The sequence below is a fragment of the Microplitis mediator genome, chromosome 2 (genome assembly GCF_029852145.1).
Source record: "Microplitis mediator isolate UGA2020A chromosome 2, iyMicMedi2.1, whole genome shotgun sequence".
Classification (NCBI taxonomy): domain Eukaryota; kingdom Metazoa; phylum Arthropoda; class Insecta; order Hymenoptera; family Braconidae; genus Microplitis; species Microplitis mediator.
In genome coordinates, this window is record NC_079970.1 from 6,030,014 (window position 1) to 6,052,083 (window position 22,070).

The 22,070-nt window shown below is 27.4% G+C and overlaps 1 protein-coding gene across 3 annotated transcripts in view; it reads left to right on the forward strand.

The window, feature by feature from the left end:
- The first annotated feature begins 4,678 nt into the window (after positions 1–4,678).
- Positions 4,679–22,070, forward strand: part of LOC130663933 (adenylate cyclase type 5) — a 108,028-nt gene continuing 90,636 nt past the window's right edge. For 2 of the 3 annotated variants that reach the window (XM_057463512.1, XM_057463514.1), the window contains exons 1-2: positions 4,679–5,211; positions 21,119–21,343. In XM_057463512.1, the coding sequence (XP_057319495.1) occupies positions 21,266–21,343 (78 nt within the window). In that variant the 5' untranslated portion in view covers positions 4,679–5,211; positions 21,119–21,265. Of the gene's footprint in view, positions 5,212–12,847; positions 13,020–21,118; positions 21,344–22,070 lie in introns of those variants that run through there. The other variant, XM_057463513.1, reaches the window with a different exon arrangement.

A 22,070-nucleotide genomic window follows, 5' to 3' on the forward strand; every position in this document is an offset into this window, starting at 1 on the left:
GTGTTTGTTTTTTTAGTTATTTGTCAACGGCAAGAAAATGGATTATTATTTTTAATTTATATTTCAATCAACAATTTTTATATCCAACTTTTTGTAGCTTGGGCAATGAAAGTTAATTAGTTATTTATACAAATAAAATCAATTATCATTAAATAAATATAAAAAATTTATTTATATAAATATATATAATTACTCATAATTTTAAGCATTTTGGCAATTATTTTCACAAATTTTATTTCATTCAGTCTTGAAAAATTTTCTTTTCATGCTTTTATTCTCGAACTTTATGAAAAAATTACATCTCTGACTTCAGTAAATCTTCACACTTAGATATTTACTAAGAAATATAAAAAAAAAATTTTTTTTTTTTTTAGACCTAATTTTGTTCAAAGGAAAATTTTTTTAATGTTAATTGAGACATTGTCTGACAATTGACGTCTATTGACCGCTAAAAAATTGACCACCAGTTATTTTTTGAATTTAATGACAGTTCTTGCGAGAACTTGATTTTACCCAAAACATTGTTTTGTTATAAATTGACCGAAAAATTTTTTAACTTCCCGCTAAGAAAATTGTAAATTTTCAAAAATTCGGGAAATTATTGGTTTCGGTCCAATTTATGAAAATTGAATTTCTAAGAGATCTTGACGTTTTGAGCTTCTAGGAAGCTATTCTGACTAATTTCAAGATGACGTCCGAGTGTATGCATGTATGTATGTACGTACGTATGTAAATACCTGTATCTTTTGAACGGTTGAACCGATTTTGAACTTTAAGGTATCGTTTGACGCGGCTTGTCAATATCTTGAAGCTGTGAGAAATTGAGTTTGATCGGTAGGGTGCGTTTGGAGATATTCCGAAAATAAAATTTTTTCAAAAATGTTTTTTGTGGATAACTTTTAATGTGCTCAATGGATTGATTCCGAAATCGACTGGGCTCTGAAACTTTATAAGCCGCGTCAAATGCCACCTCAACCATCAAAATCGGTTCATTCATTCAAGAGAAACCGTTGTCGAAAGAATTAAAAAAAAAAATTTTTCAATTTTTTTTGAAATATCTCAAAAACGACTAAATAAGTCGAATTCAAAATTTGATCAGCTTTAGTACTTGATAAAACGCGTCGATTGCCACCTCAACCGCCTCAATCGGTTTATTCGTTTGAGAGATATCGTTGATGAAAGAAATATTGAAAAACGTTTTTTTCGAATATCTACGAAAAAATTGAATCAATCGATTTCAAAATCTCACCAGTTCTTCAACTTAATAAACCACGTCGATTGCCACCTTAACCGTCTCAATCGGTCAATTCGTTTGAGAGATATCGTCGGAGAAAAAATGATGAAAAACGTTTTTTTTCGAAAACAACAGCATACAAAAGTATTTTTGAGCTTGAAGAGCTCGCAAATGTATTCACAATAATGTTTTCGAGGTTCTTAAGCTCGAAAACCGCGGGAAGTTTTGGGGCTGGCCCGCAGGTTCAACTGACAATCCGATTTTTTACTGTCATTTCGCATCTAAAGTCCTCCCAAAGAGTAAGTCGTCTTCGGTTTTTACCCCTACTATTAGAAAAGAAGTCTAATTTCACGCCGTTACTAAACATTAACAATATAAACCGAAAATTTCCGATAATTCCCGACGGCGATTTACTTTCTGGGAGGACTTTAAATACAATTGAAGAGAAAATTTTTACGAATTTTTTCAAGTAAACGAATTGAGGGTTACGTTGAATGATATGACTTGCAGTTTACTTACGATTAAAAAGGCCCGTACATTTTTTTTTTAATATTGTCTACACGCTGAAAAAAAAATGGTAATACTTGCCATCTTAACGAAGTAACTATTCCCATCCTTACATTTGAATGATTCTCATTCTTTTATGTTAACTTTTCCTATTGGAGTGATGATAATCATTACTATCTTAGAAGGCAAAGTCCAAAATTTTTCAGATATAAGAAATATTACTATCTAGATGGTAACTATTTCTATCGGCAATAGTAATTATTACTATACGAAAAACGAATAGTTAACATAAAAGCATGATAATGATTATCACATATAGTTGGATGAGCGAGACTTTGAGCTTCGGTTTTTTACCCCCACTATCAAGACGCAATGTCTTAGGTATTGAATTTAGATGGTGGGGGTAAAAACTAAAAATATCCGAGATGCAAAGTCTCGCTAATCCAACTATAGAGATGGTAATCATTCCCTACTGCAAGATGGTAATAGTTAGGATTTTTTTCAGCGTGTAGGAAATTCCTTTATGAAAAATTGACCGAAAACTTGACTGAGTGATTTTTGACGACAACTGACAAGCAGTTCTCAGTCAATTTCTCGTGATCCAGCTTATAAAAGTTTAAGAAGATGCATAATTTTCTTAGCGTCTCAATTTGCTCGTCTCTCCCCCAAAACGGAGAATTCAAAGTTTTGATCTAAATCGTAGACTGTAATAAAAGGGTTACTCTAAATCCTGATGTAATACCAGTAATAATAATGAATTAAAAAGCTTAATGTCTTTTCTGGTATGAACAGTATTTAAGATTCAGGGAATATACTAATAGCTGTCTAAGTAAGGGTTCAACAAATTTATTTTATTCTGAAACTTCTAACTGTGCTCGTACTTCAGATCCTCATTAATTATTCAGGATTATTTATTAATTTGAATTAACCAATTTAATTAATGAATTAAAATCTATCAATAAAAGTGGGGTAAAATGACTCCTTTAAAAAGTTTAACCTTCGAAATAATTTGAATTCTGTAAAAAAAATTTTTTGATTTTCCTCATTTTTTTTAAGGCAAAAAAAACACGAATTAATTTATTGAAATTTGAGGTTCAATGAACTCATTCAGTTAAATAAAATTCTGTACAAAAAAAAAAATAGATCATTAATTTTGTCAAGGGCTCAATTTACTGTTTATTCAATAATATTTTCTTACAATAATTCAAGTAATGAGTAGTCGGAAAAATAATAGAACAGCGTCGAAATATGAGAAAAATAAAAATAGAGGGAAAAAATTGAATATGAAGGCATAAACAACGAGTAATTAGATCAGCTGGTAAATCGATCGAATTTATTTGACTGGTTACCAGAGAAAGTCAATTTACAGGCTGATAAAGAGTAACAATATTTTTTATCAAGTACTTTTGTTCATCTGAGGCAGTAACGAAACCCTGGAGGCAATCGATAAGAACTGGGTTAATACGATCAGGTAAAGCTCTAGACTTCTTTGCTCTATGTTAGAAAATACTATATTTAGATCGTTATACTTGAGTTACACGCATTATATGTCACTACTCTTTTTATTTAGCCTCCACTAAATATCCAATACCTCGTTAAATAAACATTAAAAAAATTATTATTTTAAATTACGAGCCGTTAAATTATTTTTAACTGAGTTAACATATTTTTGTATCAATATTCATTATTAAATTTTTTTTTTCAATCATTTTAGTTTTATCAACTGAATAAAACAATAAGTTAATTAAAAAAAAAAAAAAAATAGATAGAAAAAATTTTTGAATTGTTCGTCATAAACCGGAAATTCAATTCTTTTAACCAAATACATTCTATGAATATATTTTAAAATATCTTGTTTGTTTTCGGATTTATTTTTTTGATAAAAAAAAATTATTGAAAAAATTTTTGAAAGCCATTATTTTATCAAAATATAATAAAATGTAAATTTAATTTTACACTTTTGTACAGTTGAGAATGTGAATATGAAGGTAAAAAAAATCCTCTTTAAGCGGATTTTTTTTTCGCGTGTAAAAAAAAGCGGGTACTCTGGATAATTCAAACTCATGGTAACTCAGAACAATAATAGATTCCACAATAATATAACAATAATTTTTTTTTCTTTACATTTCAATACTACCCGGTTTATATTTAATTATACCTGTCATATTTACGGCTGCTTCGATATTCAGTTTTTTGCACCAGAATATTTATTTATGAAACGGTATCACGTAGAGATTAAAAAAAGGAGTGAAAAAAAAATAACAATAGCATTTTTTCAGCTTTGTTGGTACCAAAATATAACGGCTTATTATTTTTTGCAATTATAACGATAGAAAAAAAAAATATAAAAATTTTTTAATATTTTCGTTAACGATTTTAAAAAAAAAACATTTTTTTTACAGTTAATTAGATGAGACAGCCGATATTAAATATATATAAACGAAATATATGAAAAAATATAATAATGGTAACATATGAGGGTGTTAGTAGAGATCGTAATCTTTTATTGTCATGTTCTTAGTTAAACCTGGCGCCACATTGCTCGTTTCAAACCAATGATCCGTTTTTAAATTACATCATCACGTACTTTTATTTTTCATATATATTTTTATAAATATAAATTCTTAATATATTAATGGACTATAAAACATTGGAATTATCATTTTTATATAATAAAAGTATTTAGATAACAGACTTGTCAATTTTCGTGAAATTTATTAGACATTTTTTTTATTAAAAAATTTATAATTTAATTTTAAAAAATAATTGCTACTGTTTGATTACTTTAATTGATCGAGATAATAATACTGGCTAATTGATCAATGAATGTGAAAAATAAGAATATAAATAAATCAAAATTGTTTGGATGGTGGTGGCGTCGAAGCAGCCGCAATCGCTGAACCGTCAATCCCCGTTGGTTCAGTCAGCGCGCGGCATTCGAGTAAGACGGTTTGCATTTGCTCTTATATATATTTATAACTTGACGATTATTTTTCTATTCTTACCATACGCGATCTTAAGTAACTATGAAACGTAAGTCAATAGTAATTTTAAATAAAATTTTTTTTTTAAATTCAAAATAATTTTTAAATCTTTGGCGCTCTAATGTGTGTTGTTAAAAAAATTTTAACAGTGTATTTAATTAACGTAATGTAAACATAAATTATGAATATAAATTTTTGTGTAAGTAATTTTTTTACTTACACCCAAAAACAGAAAAAGTTTGTGGACAAATGTGATGGTTTTTTTTTAGTTTGTATATAAGAGATTGCGATAAATGTAGGAAGTGAAATTTGAAATAAAATTAAAAATAATAATAATAATAATAAAATAATAGTTTAGACAATGTACCGATGGAAATGGACAGAAAATACTTTAAAAATAATTGCAGAGAGCTCCGTCCTTGACGTGAGCATTACGATGCCACGACGCGGATTGTTTGAAGTTATCGAATATACCAAAGAGATGCGGTAAGGATTTATTTTTTATGCAGATCATTTATTATTATTTATGATACTGAATATTATCTAATATATTCCATTCTTATTATTATTATTATTATTATTATTATTATTTTTTTTTTTTTTTTTAATAGAACAATAAAATTTAATTTATGAAGTAATGAAAAATTTATTATTGTTATTATTGTTGGTGAATTAATTTTGAATTCATTTGTTTTCGGAGAGAATTTATTTGATACTCATTAATACAAAATGTCGATTTTTATTGAGTAGTAAAAAAATTAGCATAATGTAGTTTACAATGTCATTGCGATTGTCGTCAGTGATTCGGCTTGCACTTATTGTGTACATTGCGATCGTTTGAACTGTGATGTACTTGTACATTATTATAGGTACCTATATATAAATGTAATTTATAAATCGATTGGATAGAAGCGAGTAATCTCGACCTTGCGGCGCTTCGCGGTCAGAAAGTAGTATGAACTCTGCTTCAATCAGACATATGTCAATCCGACCGATTGTGTTGTTATTTTAATGAGAAGAAATATATTTTTTCTACTCTTTTATTTGTCATTTTAATTAGATTTAATTATAAAGACGTGATAAACTCTGAGGTAGCAAATTTTTTAATTTTACATATATTTTAATTAACACAAAAATTTAATTGAATAATTAGTGAATGAGTCAAAAAAAAATTCTTTTTAATGTTTTATTTTTTGTTTTGTTGGAATTTAATTAGACACGTTAAAATTAAAACCATTGTTGTATAACAGGAACAACACGCTATTAAATTAATTTTGGAGAATAATGTTCATAGATATTTTAATTCAAGTGATTGTTATATAAATATATCGTTCATATACATTTTGTATAGAGGAATACAAGTTTCGATTGTTAAAGTTAAAAAATATATTTTTTTTAAATATTTGGATTCGAACAATACACTGAAAAAAAATGGTGTAAATCTTTGCTATCCTGGTGTTAAATTTAACCCCGAAAACGATGACTAAATAACGCCGGTAGAGTATCAAAATTTTTCTCGGTGTTAAGCGGGTGAATAAAAATCAGTATAATTTTTAAAAGTATCAGAAGTCAAATTGTAGTTCAGATACAAAAAAAAATTGTTGTTTCGAAAATTACGGAAGGACAATTGTCGTGTAAAAAAAAATTTATTCACAATGAATTAAGATTTAAATTTCATCATGAAACTCAGATTGTGACACAAGTATGACTTTCATAATGAATTTGTACCAATAAACTATAAACACGACAAAATTATGACTCGGTCAAATTTTAATCCTCGTGATCCAAAGTTCATTCACTAAATTCAGTTTACAATCGAAACTGATTTATGTAAATCAAGTACTTGATAGAAGAAATTTATTGGTAATTTCTGAATCGATAAATTTCACAAAAGGTTTAAAATATAGTAACAATTCAGTCAAGTTTCTATCGAAGTCATCCCAAGTCCAATCCAAAGACGAAATAAATTAATTTTAGAATTGATACGAATTCACTAGACGAAAAGTTGGAGCAAACTCATGATGAAAGTCATATTTGTGTCACGATCTGAGTTTCGCGATGAAATTCAGATCTAAATTAATTACCAAAAAAAAATTTTTATACACGGAAAATTTACTAATTTGTGGAAAAATCCACATAATATTTGTCCATAATAACACTTTAAAGTTATTGTACAAATTATGGGAGATTTTTATGATTCAAGTCTCTTTGCAAATTAAATCAGCGAGAAAAATACAATAAAATTACCAATAATTAATTTATCATCTTTAAATCAGTTATTACCCTATGAAATACTCCAGAGTTATAATAAAAATAACTATAACATTGTTCCTAAATATTTAATTTGATCAGTGATAAAAAATTTATGCGATTTTTTTAGTTAAATTTTTTATTTTATAGTTAATAAAATTATTCTCATTTCTATAAACGATAGTTTCGTTATTTTAATGAATTGATATTATTTTTTTTTCTGTCTTATAGATCTTAAAACACTTATACTCATACCCTTATACTCCGATCGGAGTTAATTTACTCCTTATGTAGACTGTCTTAACACCGCTAAGTAGCACCGCTACATCAGTGTCAGTTGACTTTAACACCGCTTTCTTTACAGTGTTTAAATATTTGTCATAAATTCAATAATGAGAGCTATATATATTGACATAAGTAATTAAGTGTAAAGTCTTTTTCTTGACCTCACTTAAAAAAAAAGTAATTTCCTTTTTTTGTGATATATATTACAGTCGAAATGGATAGTAATAATAAATTTAAAGTTGAAATTTATCGGAAGATAATAAAATAATTTTTTTCTAAAAAAAAAGTAAAAGAAAACGGGGATAAAAAAGAAGAAGTACAATGAAGTACCACAAATAGAAAACGGGTGGTTTGAGGAACATAGTCATTTCTCAAGGGAGCGTTTGTTAGTACAAGTTCCGGTTTATGTCCTTTATATATATATATATTTATATATTGTATGTGTCACCGCTCCTTACACTCGTTGAACTGGTTTCTTAGATCCAAGAGTCGTGTTAACAATCGACTCTACGCCTACACTAAAATTATTTAAGTCAAAGCAAATAAATAAAAATACGTGATAATGGAATTTTTTTCTCTCTTGACATCAGCTATATTTTAAAATTAAAATAATTTATTTTCCTAATTGTCATTTGTATAAAATATTAGTTATTGTTATTAGGTACTTAAGCGTTACGAGCAAAGTCAGTTGCCCGTAGTCTAGCGTGACAAGTTTTGATTTATTACTCCGAGCTGTTTGTCGTTAACACTTTGAAATATTGTAACTACAAATTGTCAACACTTATCATTACTCATAACAGAAATCAAAATTTAATAATTAATAACCAAAAAATATATATGTAATTATAAATAATTAAATGTATAAAAAAAAGTAAGAGAAAATTTACTAAACTAATAAGACTGAAATTTCATTAAAAAAAAAAGACAAAGTGTTTTTTGAAAAAAACCTGAGTCGAAATGTAAGGCATACTTTGAAGTTAAATGAGCATTGAAAACTTCATCAGCACTTTCGTTATGAGCATTTTGCTCACAGGACATTATTCAAATTATAGGATGTCGCTGTAGTGCAAGCGAGACACTAAAAAAGACGAGAGTACTGAAGGGTTAGACTTTTTAGGACATAGTAATTTTAAAAGCCTGAAATAGACCTACCCGTGTAGAAAAAAGGTTAGTAATTTTGATGGTAAAAATAAAGTTTTTATGAGCAAATTTAGAGTCAAAAAAGGACATTCTTGGAACTTTTTTGGAATTTTATATAGACATTCCAAAAAAGTCCCAGAATCAGCACTTTTGACTTTTTTATGGACTAAAAAAGGCACTCCAAAACATTCCAAAATCACTACTTCTGCATCTTTTGTAGACTAAAGACGTTCTAGAAACATGTCAAAATAGTTCAAAAATCACTACTTCCAAATTTTTTCCATAAAAAATTCCAAAAAAGTTCCAAGAACGTCCTTTTTTTACTCTAAATTTGCTCATAAAAACTTTTTTCTTACCATCAAAATTACTAACGTTCCAAAAAAGTTCCATTCGAAGTTATAGTGCGGAACTTTTTTGGCACCTTTTTGGAACGAATTTTTTTTACACAGGTACTGAGACTTACAAAGGCTTGAATTGAACATACTCAGACTCATGGAGGCATGAATTAAATTTAAAATCCTGAACTTATTACACGCAGATAAATTTTTAGTGAAAATTAACCAATAGTTTGATACTGTGAGGCCATGTGGTAAATATCCAAATTTTCTCCATGCACATTCTAAAATATACTACTCGATAGCATGTAAATTAAGTGCAATTTCTACTAACAACAGTAAAAATTTAGTTACTGACTAGATGTCCTCACAGTACCAAACTTTATGGATAATTTACACTCAAAAATCCTCTGCGTGTGAAATATAATTAATGAAAAAATTATTTATCCACTTTATAAGTTGAGTAATAAAACAAGTTAAACAGAACTCAAATAAATTTAAATAAAAATGTCAGTACATATGAATATATATAAGATCGCACCGGGTGAAAAAATATTATAGAAGTCAACCGAAAATCCCTGAATCATAATTAATCAAAATAAATATGACGTATCTATGATATAAATCTTGCTTTGAATATTATAAATTTAAATTGAATATCCATAAATTTCCCTCAGCTTTTATTTAATTTTAATGTTTAAAAAAATAAATTGATGCATAAATAAATAAAAGTATATAGTTAAATAGGTAATATATTTATTAAAATCGATAAGCAAATGAAACCAAACACAGTCTCAATAGACTAGACCGGAATATCCGTTTAATTTGATTAGAACTTACTCGTAAAATAATCATTGACAAGGTATTTACTCTTGCACATTGCATGTATGTAACTATATATATATATATATATATATATATATATATAGAGTTCAAGTGTAATAAGAATCTTGAGCATCACTCCGAGTAGTGTCGGTTTAAATCTAAAATAATAAAATCTCCTTGGTATGTTGTCCTCGCAATTGTTGTGACCACGACATCGTTGTGTCGCTCTATTTAATCTAGACTAAGTCGAGGTCACTCTGGATACAATACGAGTTCACGTGACCTTAAATCTAGTCAGTTAGATTTTAAATTTTCGCCTCAAGTTGGTTGAATTTCATAAATTCCTTCTCTTCCTTCTCTTGATTTAGTTTCGCTTTCTTTTACTGGCAGATGTTGGGTACACGCTGGAATTAAATATGTCAAATTTATAATAAATTCTATTTAAACAAGTTAAGAGCTTCCTTTACAATTAACTCCGACGTCTATTATTATTTTATAAATGCCACGAAAATTCTTTATCAACTTTCACCTTTTTTTTCCGGCAAAAAGAAAAAACGTCTTCTTTATTTTAAGCTTTACGGCGATCCCAAAACTTTTTAACTCAATTTAACGGTAAATACGTTGCATTAAAGTTCCCTCAAGTTTATGATAATACTAAGAAAATTTCAAAAAAATAAAATTTAAAAAATCTTTTTTTTATCTTCATAAATTTAATTAATGATATTCAAAAAAGTTTAATTTTTAAATGTCATTAATTTATTTTAATTATATTGTAGAAGCAGCGTTTTAGCTGACACTTTTTATACTCAGATCAGATTATGCTTTTTTTCTTTTAAGCGACGATAAAAAATCTGTTTATGTATATTTGGAAACTTTCTTCCTCTGTAACACTTTTAAACAACCTTGTTATCAGTTTTATCATTATTCGAGTAGTTTGGGTTTTATTAACCTGATTTTAGTTCCCCTTCGACCTATCGCCACTTCCTCTTCCGCTCCAGGTTATATCCTGTTTTTATTCATTCGCTGCACTCCATTTTCTTTAATATTTAATGGCATATTAGTTTCTTATCGTTAATTACTCTAAGATCGCGATGATAAATTAAATTTTTAAATACTGATAAATATCTCATTCAAAAAAAATCTAACTAATAAATTGTTCATTTAAATCAAATTTTTTTTTCGCTTTCGTAAAGTGGGATACTAAAATTTTAAATTAAAATTTTTAAATCAATGTCTCATTAGGGTAGAGGTACCGTTTTTGTTCACTTTAGAGCCAGTTTTGGACACTTGAAAAATTAAAATAAATTAATTCGTAAAAGACCCAATAACATAATCAATTGTTGAAATATGTTTAAAGATACTTTTCACTAATTAAAATAAATGATTAAATGTCCAAAAGTGGAGCAGTGGCCACAAATGGCACCTCTACCCTATATTTTTTTAATTTCTGTGCTCCCTAGTCACTGCACAGAACAAAAGGATTTCTCGGCTCAAGAAAAATTTTTCATTATGAAATGAAAACAGGAAATTTTGGACAAGAAATTTTTTTTCCCTCCCTAAGGAAATTTCCGGTTTGAATTCATAATGCAGAAAATTTCTTAGGGCAAGTAAAAATTTTCTTCGGGTGAGTGAAAATTTTGCGCCATACAAGATATCTTTTTTTTCTGTGTAATGTAACACTTCGCTCCATAATTATAAGAAAAAGGAAAGTTTCAAAGCTTCGATGCCGTAATTTCAAAGCAACCATCGCGAAATAACCTCTCGGAATACTTAATTACATAATTAAACTATTTAAAAACGATAAATATAAAGTACCAGTTACTTAGTTAAATTATGAGGTTCACTTTATAACGTTGAGTACTTTTTTAAATAAATAATGGACTATAACGTGGCTTGTAATTTTGAGTAACCAAATTAGTGGTCGTAAAACACTTAGAGTATACACGGTTTCAATAAATCAAACTGTGTATTTTTTATGCTAATTTTGGGATATATTTCAGCTAAAAAATTTATTTTCTTATGTTAATGTTATGGAATGTTTTTTTTTTTTTTTTTTTTTACCTAATAGTTAATATATGAATTTTTCTTTGTGATTTATATGTCATATTTTATGAGAAAAATCAGCATACTTTTAAAAGACAAAAGGCGAATTTCTTCTTTGTCGTTTAAATTTGAAAATTGCACGTATTTTTATTATACTTTTGGTGAAATTGCTTATCATACAAGACATAACCACACACGCATACATACATATAGAGTATATTTATATATATAAAGGAGGGGTGGGCAAAATAGATTCGCTACAGAAAAAATGCACTTCTTTTATCATGATCACGCAAAACCTTATATTTTTCACTTATATTAAAATAAAAATTGATTAAATTTTCAATTTCTATGAAGGAACTTTTTTTTGTATCTCTAAGGAAAATGGAAATCTCTAAAAAAATCAAAAAAATTTTTGATTCATATTTCTTCGAAAATTTATGAAATCTTGTTATTCGCGTATAAATTTCACAAATAATATCGTTCACACAGTTCAAGAATGAAACGATTGACAAAAATTTTTTTTTGAAAACGCAAAAGTTGATTCCCAAAAATTTCAAATTGATGGGAAATCGTTGTAAAAAAAATTCGAACTGTCAAAAAGATAATTCAACACTACAAAAAAATTTTACCCACCCTACACACATATCGATACTGCTATTCTAATACGTTGTATCTCACAAAATTTGGCATTTTCACTTTTTTTGAAAAATAGAATCATTGTAACAATGTGCAACTTATCTCAAAATTGTAGCGGTTAATTGTTTATTATTATTTTTAAATAAATATTCTAATAATATGTCGTATCCCATACGCAGACTTTCGCGCCATTCTAATATGTCGTACAAATCCCATATTCGCATAGGTTCAGTCACGCCTAACATTTTCAATTTTAAGTTAATTTTAAGAAAGCAATTAAGGATATCAGTAAGAAGGTAATTATGCATGATTTTTTACTCTTCTTACAGAATATAATTCAAAATTATTTATTCACTACAACTGCTTGAATTTGATAAAAAACATGAAAATAAATTTGTAGGTTATACCAATGTAAACATATTACAAATAATTTTCTTTGCCGACCGTGAAACGTTTTTATCGTCTCCTGAAAAATTTCCCAAATGTGGAATACGACGTATTAGAATGGCAGTATCGATATATATGTATATATTTTTTGTTTTCAGAACAAAATTGTCTTTTACAAATATTTGTTTCGTTTTCATCATTATTACATAAAAAAAAAGATGTCATTTTTTTGTTCGTGGTCAAAAGTACGTTAAAACAATTCCGAGAAGTTGACTCCCTATGCTTTGAGCACAGCGTGAATGTTATTGTTTGAGAATAAAATAGAAAGCAAGAGAGAAAAATGGTAGTGCTCGACATAACGGCTAACATGTACGAGTACAAAATAGAAAAGTAAGTAAAGAGTACGAAAAAAAATAAAAAAATAAAGAAAAGTGAATAGGCACTCATGAATACATAGTCTTATGTACACTTTAAAGCCTTTTGTATATTTTAAAATTCAACAGCTTTTATTATATCGCTCAGCCGCAAATTTTTTACAGCTTTTAGAGTTGCTCTTACATTTATACAAGTTATTTTCTGCTTAAACTTTTATTTTTCTTACTAAAAAACGTCTGTTAATTTATTTTATTACGTAACTTACTCGTAATTATCATAATAAACTAAAAAATATTTCATTGAATGCCGACATTCTCCTCGACGAATTAACAATTGATGAAAAATAACTTTTCAAGCTTTTTTCCTAAGGTAAATCCCATAAAAGCTCCATATCAAGGGAAAAATTACCATGTAATTTGAATTGAATTTCCCTAGTGTAAATTAAGATAATAATTTCCCTTACCACAAGTGCCCTCTTTCCGTTCTCCAGCCACTTAAAAAATTTTTTTCCTTTCTTAACTTTTCGTGATCCACTAAAGAGAGTACTTTCCAAACAGTAATAAACTTTTTGAAGATATAATAAGTATTATATACAAAACTAATATATAAAACATTTACTTAAGTATTTTCTCTTTAACTTAATAATTTTCCTCGAATAAAATCATCTTTAAGACGCTCGGTAAGATTTTAAATCCAGTGTACATGATGCTGAAAGCTCACAGTTATAAGTTACAAGTTATAACTCAGAACTTACAAACTTTTAATTCCATAATGGATTTAATCCTACTACATTTGTGTATGTTTTGTGATATATTTTATTTTATTTCTATTCGTTCGGAAATTTTTACAGAAGTTAATGATTTTGTCGAGTCTATATATAGACCGAAGTTATGATTGATTGAGTATTTAACACATCGGAAACTTTAATTCTGTGTAATCGGGAGCTCACGACTTTATGATTAGAAATTGTGATCACAAAAGTTTGTTTATCGTAAATATCGTGCAAAATGTACTTGAGATGTTTTATTTTAGATACTTAATTATTAAGTTTTTGATGGAAAGTCATTAACGAAACTGTAGAAAATCGGAAGTCAATTTCGAGTGAATTGAAATTTTATTTCAATCCGAAATTATTCCGTCACGCGGAGAATTTTTTCTAAAATTACACCGCCCGAGTCAAAATATTAAGTGTGATTCCAACGTCTCGAGCGTGTCAAGTGTAAATCCAACGTCTCGAGCATTACGGATGTTGCAAATGTAAAATCCATGTTTCAAAAGCATTACAAACATGAATTTTATTTTGTAAATATAAAAAACGTAAATTAAACGTAAGATTTTCAGTACAGTGAAAATCCGAAATGGTTCATTGATGAAATATATACAAAATACGCGACTGAAAATTTATTGATCACTTACCATCATGTTCAATAAAATATTTTAAAATGAAATTTATCATTTTAATCATTTAAATAATAAACATTTAGTTTAAATATATGTTCTTGTATTAACGACAATTATCAGGCCTGTCAGTTTGTCAGCCTGTCAGCTGATTACATTCTATTGGTCACAATCAATATTACAATGTACACAAATGATCTTCATATAATCGATCAGTCGAAAAGTCGATAAGCCTAATACAACGAGTAGTTTCGATCTCGACCATTTATTAAACATCGAAACGAATAGTTTTTCACTACCACAATAGATAAATTCATCTATTTAGGACCACCTGATTCGAGGAAATTGATTTCATAACAATGAACCATTCCGGATTTTCACTGCACGGAAAATCTTACGTTTAATTTACGTTTTTTATATTTACAAAATGAAATTCTTGCTTGTAATGCTTTTAAAACATGGATTTTACATTTGCAACGTCCGAGACGTTGGAGTTACGTTTGTGATGCTCGAGACGTTGGAATCACACTAGATATTTCGACTCACATATGCTTTTTTTTCAATGAAGTAATTTTGAAGTGATGCATAGAAAAAAACAATTTATTGGCGCAAAAAATTTTCATTTGTCCCAAGAAATTTTTTGCATTATAAATTAAAAATTTTTTAGCCCTAAGAAGTTTTCTGTTTTTAATTCATAATCCAAAAACTTTGTTGGGACAATAAGTTCTTTCTTTTTATGTGCGTAATATTAAAAGGAAACCTCGTAGAGTAAAATTCACTAAGAAAGGGGTGAAATTAATAAAAAATCAACTGGTACGCGTTCACTCCGGATTTAATCCGCGTTCACTCCGCAAATTTTTTAGAGTATAGAAAAATTAACAAACAGAATTTTAAAAATTTTAAGGTGACGATAAATTTTTACATATAATGATTAAAGTTTTTATAGTCATGTATATTTATGTTAATTTAAGTAAATTGTTGATATTTTTTGCTGTGATGTAAGTACAAAGAGAATGGTATATGCATTCATTTCAAAGCGGCGACTTTTGTTCACTTAAAGTGAACAGCAAAAAAATTTAATAAGAACATTTTTATTACTTTCATTTTTTTATTTTATTTCGTTCTTACAGAAAATTGAGAGTTCTTTATATTTCATAATTTTAATTAAGAAACTTTTTTTTCTGAGATGTCGGAGACCAAAAACGTTTTTTTTTAATTTCATTATTTTCTCAGGTGCCCATTTTACCCTGTATTCTTAAAAAAATTTATTTTAAACTAATAATCGAATCTGAAAACCCAAAAATGAGCGGAGATAAAAATTTTCAATCAGAAAATATTTTTGAAATTAAAAATAAAATAGTAAATTATTTAAAAAATTTAGATTTTCAGATAACAATTCTTCGACATTTAAAAATAAAAATCAAAGATATTTCAAACATCGAACTCAGAATAAACAAAGAAATCTTACAACCGTTAAAATACCCGCCGTATAAAACTTTAAACACAAAACTTTAGCGACTCGTATAACTTTTTTATACAACTGAATATTTAAATAAAATGATTTATTTTCGTCTTTCTTTTATAAACTTTTACTACAATTATTTATAGTTAAATTTCTTTCCACTGTTTTTTTATGCTAATGGAAGTTGGACTTAAAAAGTTATTTTTAAATACGAGTACTCTAATAATTCAAATTTAAATATCTATAATATTGATGCTTCAATTATACTTAAAATTGTTATCAATTTTGAGCTAATTATTATTATTATTTTTTTTTTTCAAGTCAATTTTATTGTAACATTAAAAATTATTTACTGTTCTAATTGAATTCACTGACAAAAATGAACTATAAAAATTGAGAACGACAAGTAATATTATGATAAAGTGATCAGTAAATACTATCATTCTAAATAGTAATTTTTTCTATTCTCTATATAGTAATTACAGGATAAGCATGAAAATTTATTGTCTATGCAAGAAAAATAACTATTTGAACTTTAAAAATCGTAACTGATACTTAGGAAATTGACGACACGTATTATAAAATTCATTATTTGTAATGTTAAAATTCCCCATATTGACACCCGGGTTCCGGGTTATAATTTCAAACACTAATTTTTAATGATACTGAAGTTAGCTGACGTCTAATAATTTTGAATTTTTAAAAAATGATAAATTTAAAAAAAACAAAATATTTAAAAAATTCCACCTGTAGCTTTTTTAATTTTCTACATGTGCATATTTTTATTTTATTTTTTTGCAATCGATTTATTGAAAAAAAAAAAAGTTCAAAAATTGTTGATTGTCTGCTAACTTCAGGATCATAATTTTTAAAGTTTATTTTTTCCATGTTCCTTTGAACGATTGAAAATTGCAGTGAATCAAATATTCCCTATTTCTATACCCGGGTCAAAAATAAAACTTGATTTAGACTTGGTTTACCAAGTCGAAATTTGGAGCCGTTTTTCACAAGACAACCCGAGTCAAAATTAAAACACTAATTCGAGCCTCAAAAACCTCATTTCTTTTGATGTTGTACCTACCGCTGAATGTGAAATACTATTTTGACCCTCACTATACTCAAACTAGGGTATGGAGGCCGAAATTCGTGTTTTAGAATAATATTTTCAACCTCCAAAACCTAAGATCGCTTTAAAACCCTATTTTTCGGTACTTCAGCCTACTAAGAGTATAAGTAGGTTAATTTTACGATTTCATGGAACATAGAATTTCGTCAATCTACAATTGTTGATCAACAATGTAAGGAAAAACATATAAAAAATATGTTTTTTACATAAACTTTTTATATTTCTTTTTCTATGTTGTTGATTAACAGAAAAACATATTTTTATATAATTTTTTAATATTTTGATAATTATATTTTTTATAAATTTAAAATATAGGGGAGGGTGGGGCAGAGTGGCCCCCATGGGGCAGAGCGGCCCCCCTGAAATTTTGACCAAAAAAAAATTTTTTTTTTTTTCGACTAATTACTATAAATCCGATATGTTTGCGCATTTTTACCCCTACGCATAACATTTGGGGCAAAATGGACAAGCCTAAAATTTTGAAAAAGTGATTTTTTCATATTTTTATCGTCAAATTAAAAAAAAATTATCATAATTCCACATTTCTAGCCCTACGCATAACACCTGGGGCAAAATGGACCAGCCGAAACTTTCGAAAAAATTATTTTTTCATATTTTTCGGCCGTTTCTCTATGTAAGAGGCAAATTTGGTCACTAAAAATTCATAAAAATTAAATTTTTTTTTTTAGGTGATAAATTTTTGAAATAAAGTAAAATTATAGAATCGATTTTTTTTTTTATTAAATAACAATTAGTAATTAAGGTAATCGAGAGTGAACGATTTTTTACGCTTTAAAAAATTTTTTTCGAGTAATATAAAACCAAAAATAGTTGTCAAGAGAAAGAAATACATTCTTAATGATGAAAACAATTTAAAAAAAAAAAAAACGAAAAAAAAAATTTTTTTATCACTTTTTGAAGGGGGGCCGCTCTGCCCCACAAAAAAAAAAAAATTTTCAGAATTTTGGCAAAATGTCCATAAATTTGTTCGAAATAGGACAAAAGTAAAGTGATCTTATGGTTGAAAGCCACAAAAAATAATAATTGGCTTAGGGGGGCCGCTCTGCCCCACCCTCCCCTATTACGAATATATTTTTTTATCTCACCATACCTATATTTTTGTTATATTTACAAATATATTTTTATACATGTATTTTTTACATATTCTAAGATATATTTTTAATACATTTTTGAATATGAAAAATATATTTTTTCTATAAATTTTTTTCATGGGGGTACATGGCCATATATAGAGCCTATATATTTTTTAAATAATTTTATACATAACTATATAACCAAAATTACACATATCACAATTACTTACACGCAGGATTATATAGCACACGAAAAAAAAATAAGAAATTTTTTTGTTATTACTAATAATAGATTTTCAATTATATTTTGCTGTTTCAAAAGTGAGTTATTCTTACAATCTCATATAGCACAAGTAAACTTAGCAGTCACTGTCGGTAGCGTAGCCTAGTCGTTAAAGCGTCGGTCTTTCGTTCGTTAGGTCCCGGGTTCGAATCCCACTGAATCGTGTGCGTTCGGTTGATATTTATAGCGTTTTTTCCCTAAATTAAAAATTTCGACTCGGTTAGAAATTAATATGATCGAAAATCTGATGCATCATCAAAAAAAAAAAAAAAAAAAAAAAAAAAATACAGAAATGGCTCAATTTTTGCGTCTTCTCTTTCTAAAGTAATTTGATAATTTTAGTTATATTTTGTTCAAATTTCTGAAAATTATAATTAATGAATAAAAAAATAATTTTAAAATTTTAAATTTTTCCCGCTCCCGGCAGCCATTTTGATTTCCATTCCTTCTCCTTTCCCTTCTTTCCCCGCACCTGATTCAAATTGTAGGCTTTGGAGGGTCATTTTAGGGTTCTGTAATACTAATTTCAGCCTAAACTTGGTAAAAGCGGACAAAAATACCAAGTTTAGGCTGAAATTAAGGTTTCGTTGTACAGCTTGGGCTTATCTAAAAAACTAATTTCAGCCTCCTTACCCTCGAGTAGAATTTGGAGGCTGAATCTAGTTTTTTAATTTTGACTCGGATATGCACTTGACATAAGTGTCACATTATTAAAGTACCTCAATTTGTTTGTATGTATTTTTGGTTTGAAATAAATAAATTAATGACATATATTATTTAATTATCGGTTGGACAGGCAGATTGTAATAGAACGCAATATCAAATTATGTTTAGGATGTGGTTAATATAATTTGACAGGATGTAGGTTTGTACAATGCATCATGTATGCATAATTTATTCCCGATGTTCGTGGCTCTCAGTTGTGTGTTAAATGCACTAGGACACGTTGAATATACTCAGTTACATACTTGGTATTTCAACTAGATTTATAAAGCATCACTGGTTTTAATTTATTTTTTTGTTAGTATCTTTCGCTACCAATTGAATTCGGCCTTGTAATATTTCATTTTCATTTTCACGTTCATGTTCACAGTTTGTGATACATCGTTTTTAATTCTTTTTTTTTTTTAAATAAAAGTGATACGATAAATATTATTGTAGAAGAGCTTTTACTTGGATGAATATTATTGACTTTTTTACAATCGTTGACCGTAAAAATGACTGTTGTGACAACTATTGTCCAGCATTCAATTGTCACAATATGAGCACATCATTGTCAAATTTATTGCTCGATAAATTTTACTATAAAAAAAAAATCAAAGGACTGGGAATTTGTTTCACTTTCATTTTTATTTTTTTTTAATTATCAATATTTATATTAAAAGTCAATAATCAATCACACAGATGTATATTTATCGAGGAAGAGAGAAAAAGAGAGGATTTATATTTGAATAAAAAATAAAAAAATTGTTTAATTAAAATTATCAAAAAGTGATTACAGATTCGTGTAAAATTAATCAAAATAAATAATGTAGAGTAATTAATTTCAGTATGAATAAATTATTTCAAGTAAGATTTGCGTACCCTATATGTATATGAATATTTATAAGTATCTATGAATGCATATATATATATATATATATATATATATATATATATGTATGTATTTAAATTAATTTTTTAGTAACATGCATTGGAGTTTATGAAATATAATAAAAATAAATAACTTTTAAATTTATTTTATGTTGAAATATAAAATAAAAAATGTTCGTTAATTTATGTTGATATGAAAGTCGAAAATGTTAAAAGCTCGTTTTATTATACATTAAATGCAAGTAATTCATTATTACTAAACTAATTCACAAGTAGGTATAATATACTAAGCAAAGTAACAGCCCGTAAAATTACATTTGCTGTGGGAATTCTCACGCATCGTTCCACAGCATAAAGAGCCAAGTATATGCTTTGAGAAATTTTAAAAATTCGCTGCCAAGTTATTATAATTACTCTACTAACACATATATATCTATCTATGCATATATACATACATAGACACAGGAAAATAGAATTTCTTGGAGCAAGAAATATTTTGCATTATGAATTGAAGACAAAAATTTTTTTAGAATTAGAAAAAATTTATCGACGCAAGAAATTTTTTTTCGCCCCAAGACAATTTTTATTTTGAATTTAGAATACAAAAAATTGCTTGGAGTGAGTAAAAATTTTTTTTACTGTGTATAATAACTAAATTTCCATTCTAAAAATTTATGTGTGATGTCAGAATCTACAATTTTGCCGTAAAATTATTTTAAAGTTTTTTTTTTTAAATTTATGTAACTATCAGTTCAAAAGACTTGATTCTGTAATAAGATCATATTGAAGTTTACTTCCCTACGGAAATAAAAGTTATTTTATCTTCTATATATAATAAAATAAAAAAATTACAAGTACAGAAAATGAGCTTTTATTTTTTTATTTTTATTAAATATAGTATTTCATCGTAGAGATTATATTTATTTTATATTTTATTTCTTCAATTATTAGATGGTTGTCTTGATATTGCCAACCAATCATTGAATAAATATATAATCACTATGTTGGTCAACAGAATCAGAATGTAATGAAAAAAAATTATTTATATAAATTTTTTATTTTGTTTTATTGAGTTACGAGGGTTGAAAAATGAAATATAAGGTATTAAAAACAAAGCTTTGATATTTTATAAAAATATATATATATTTTTTTTTTCAGAGACAAGTAATAATGGAGTAACAAAACGTAGCACTCAGGTCGCCAGATAGTTTGGCTTCCGGGAGGCGAAAAAATAACCAAGAATAAAAATAGAACTTTTAAAAAAATAGTAGAAATAAAAAATTAGAAAGAAAGAAAAAAAAAGAAATGGAAAAGTTTGGAGATTTGCCGAATCGCGAGTGGACCCAACGGCTGAGTCTGCGTGGGAGTAGACGAAGTAATCAGGTACGTACTCGTTTGCTATTTCATTCAATACAATTTATATTTTTTTAGCTTCCTACATACCAGTAAATTATTAGTTCCATTGAACATATATATCAATTATTATTTTGTTTCAATTATTTTTGTAGTTTGTTATTTTTAATCAAAGGGTCGAACGCGTACTTTTAAATTGCTACCCAATTAAAAATCTGCCAAATCCAGAGCTAAACTTTTTTGAAAATGTAATTAAAAAAATTTTACACTCTCAGCAACTTGTTTTATATCAAGCCCATGCACTTTTTCTTTTTCATTACAAGGCAAAAATAAATCATCGGAATTAAAAAAAAAAATTTAATTTATTCATGCAAGCGAATGTCATCGAACTTTGATACACTTTTTTTCAAAAATTTTTTTTTTTTTTAATCAAATTACGTGCAAATGACAGGCAAGTGTATTATATGAGACAGGATGAATCGATTTGGGATTGCTAACAAGCAACAATTGTTCATTGAGTTGAATTGGAAATGACGGATTGCTGCGATACGAGAACATCACTTACATCTTTAATATTTTATTTAATTATCAATAGTTTTCATACACTGAAAAAAAGCAGTCTTAAAAATGGACTCAATTTAACACTGCGCAGTGTTAAAATGAAATAACACCGGTGTCGGCGGAGTAATTTAGCGGTGTTAAATCAGTGTAAAAAAAATTTCCACATATAGAAACTAGAAAAAAAAATGTATTACAT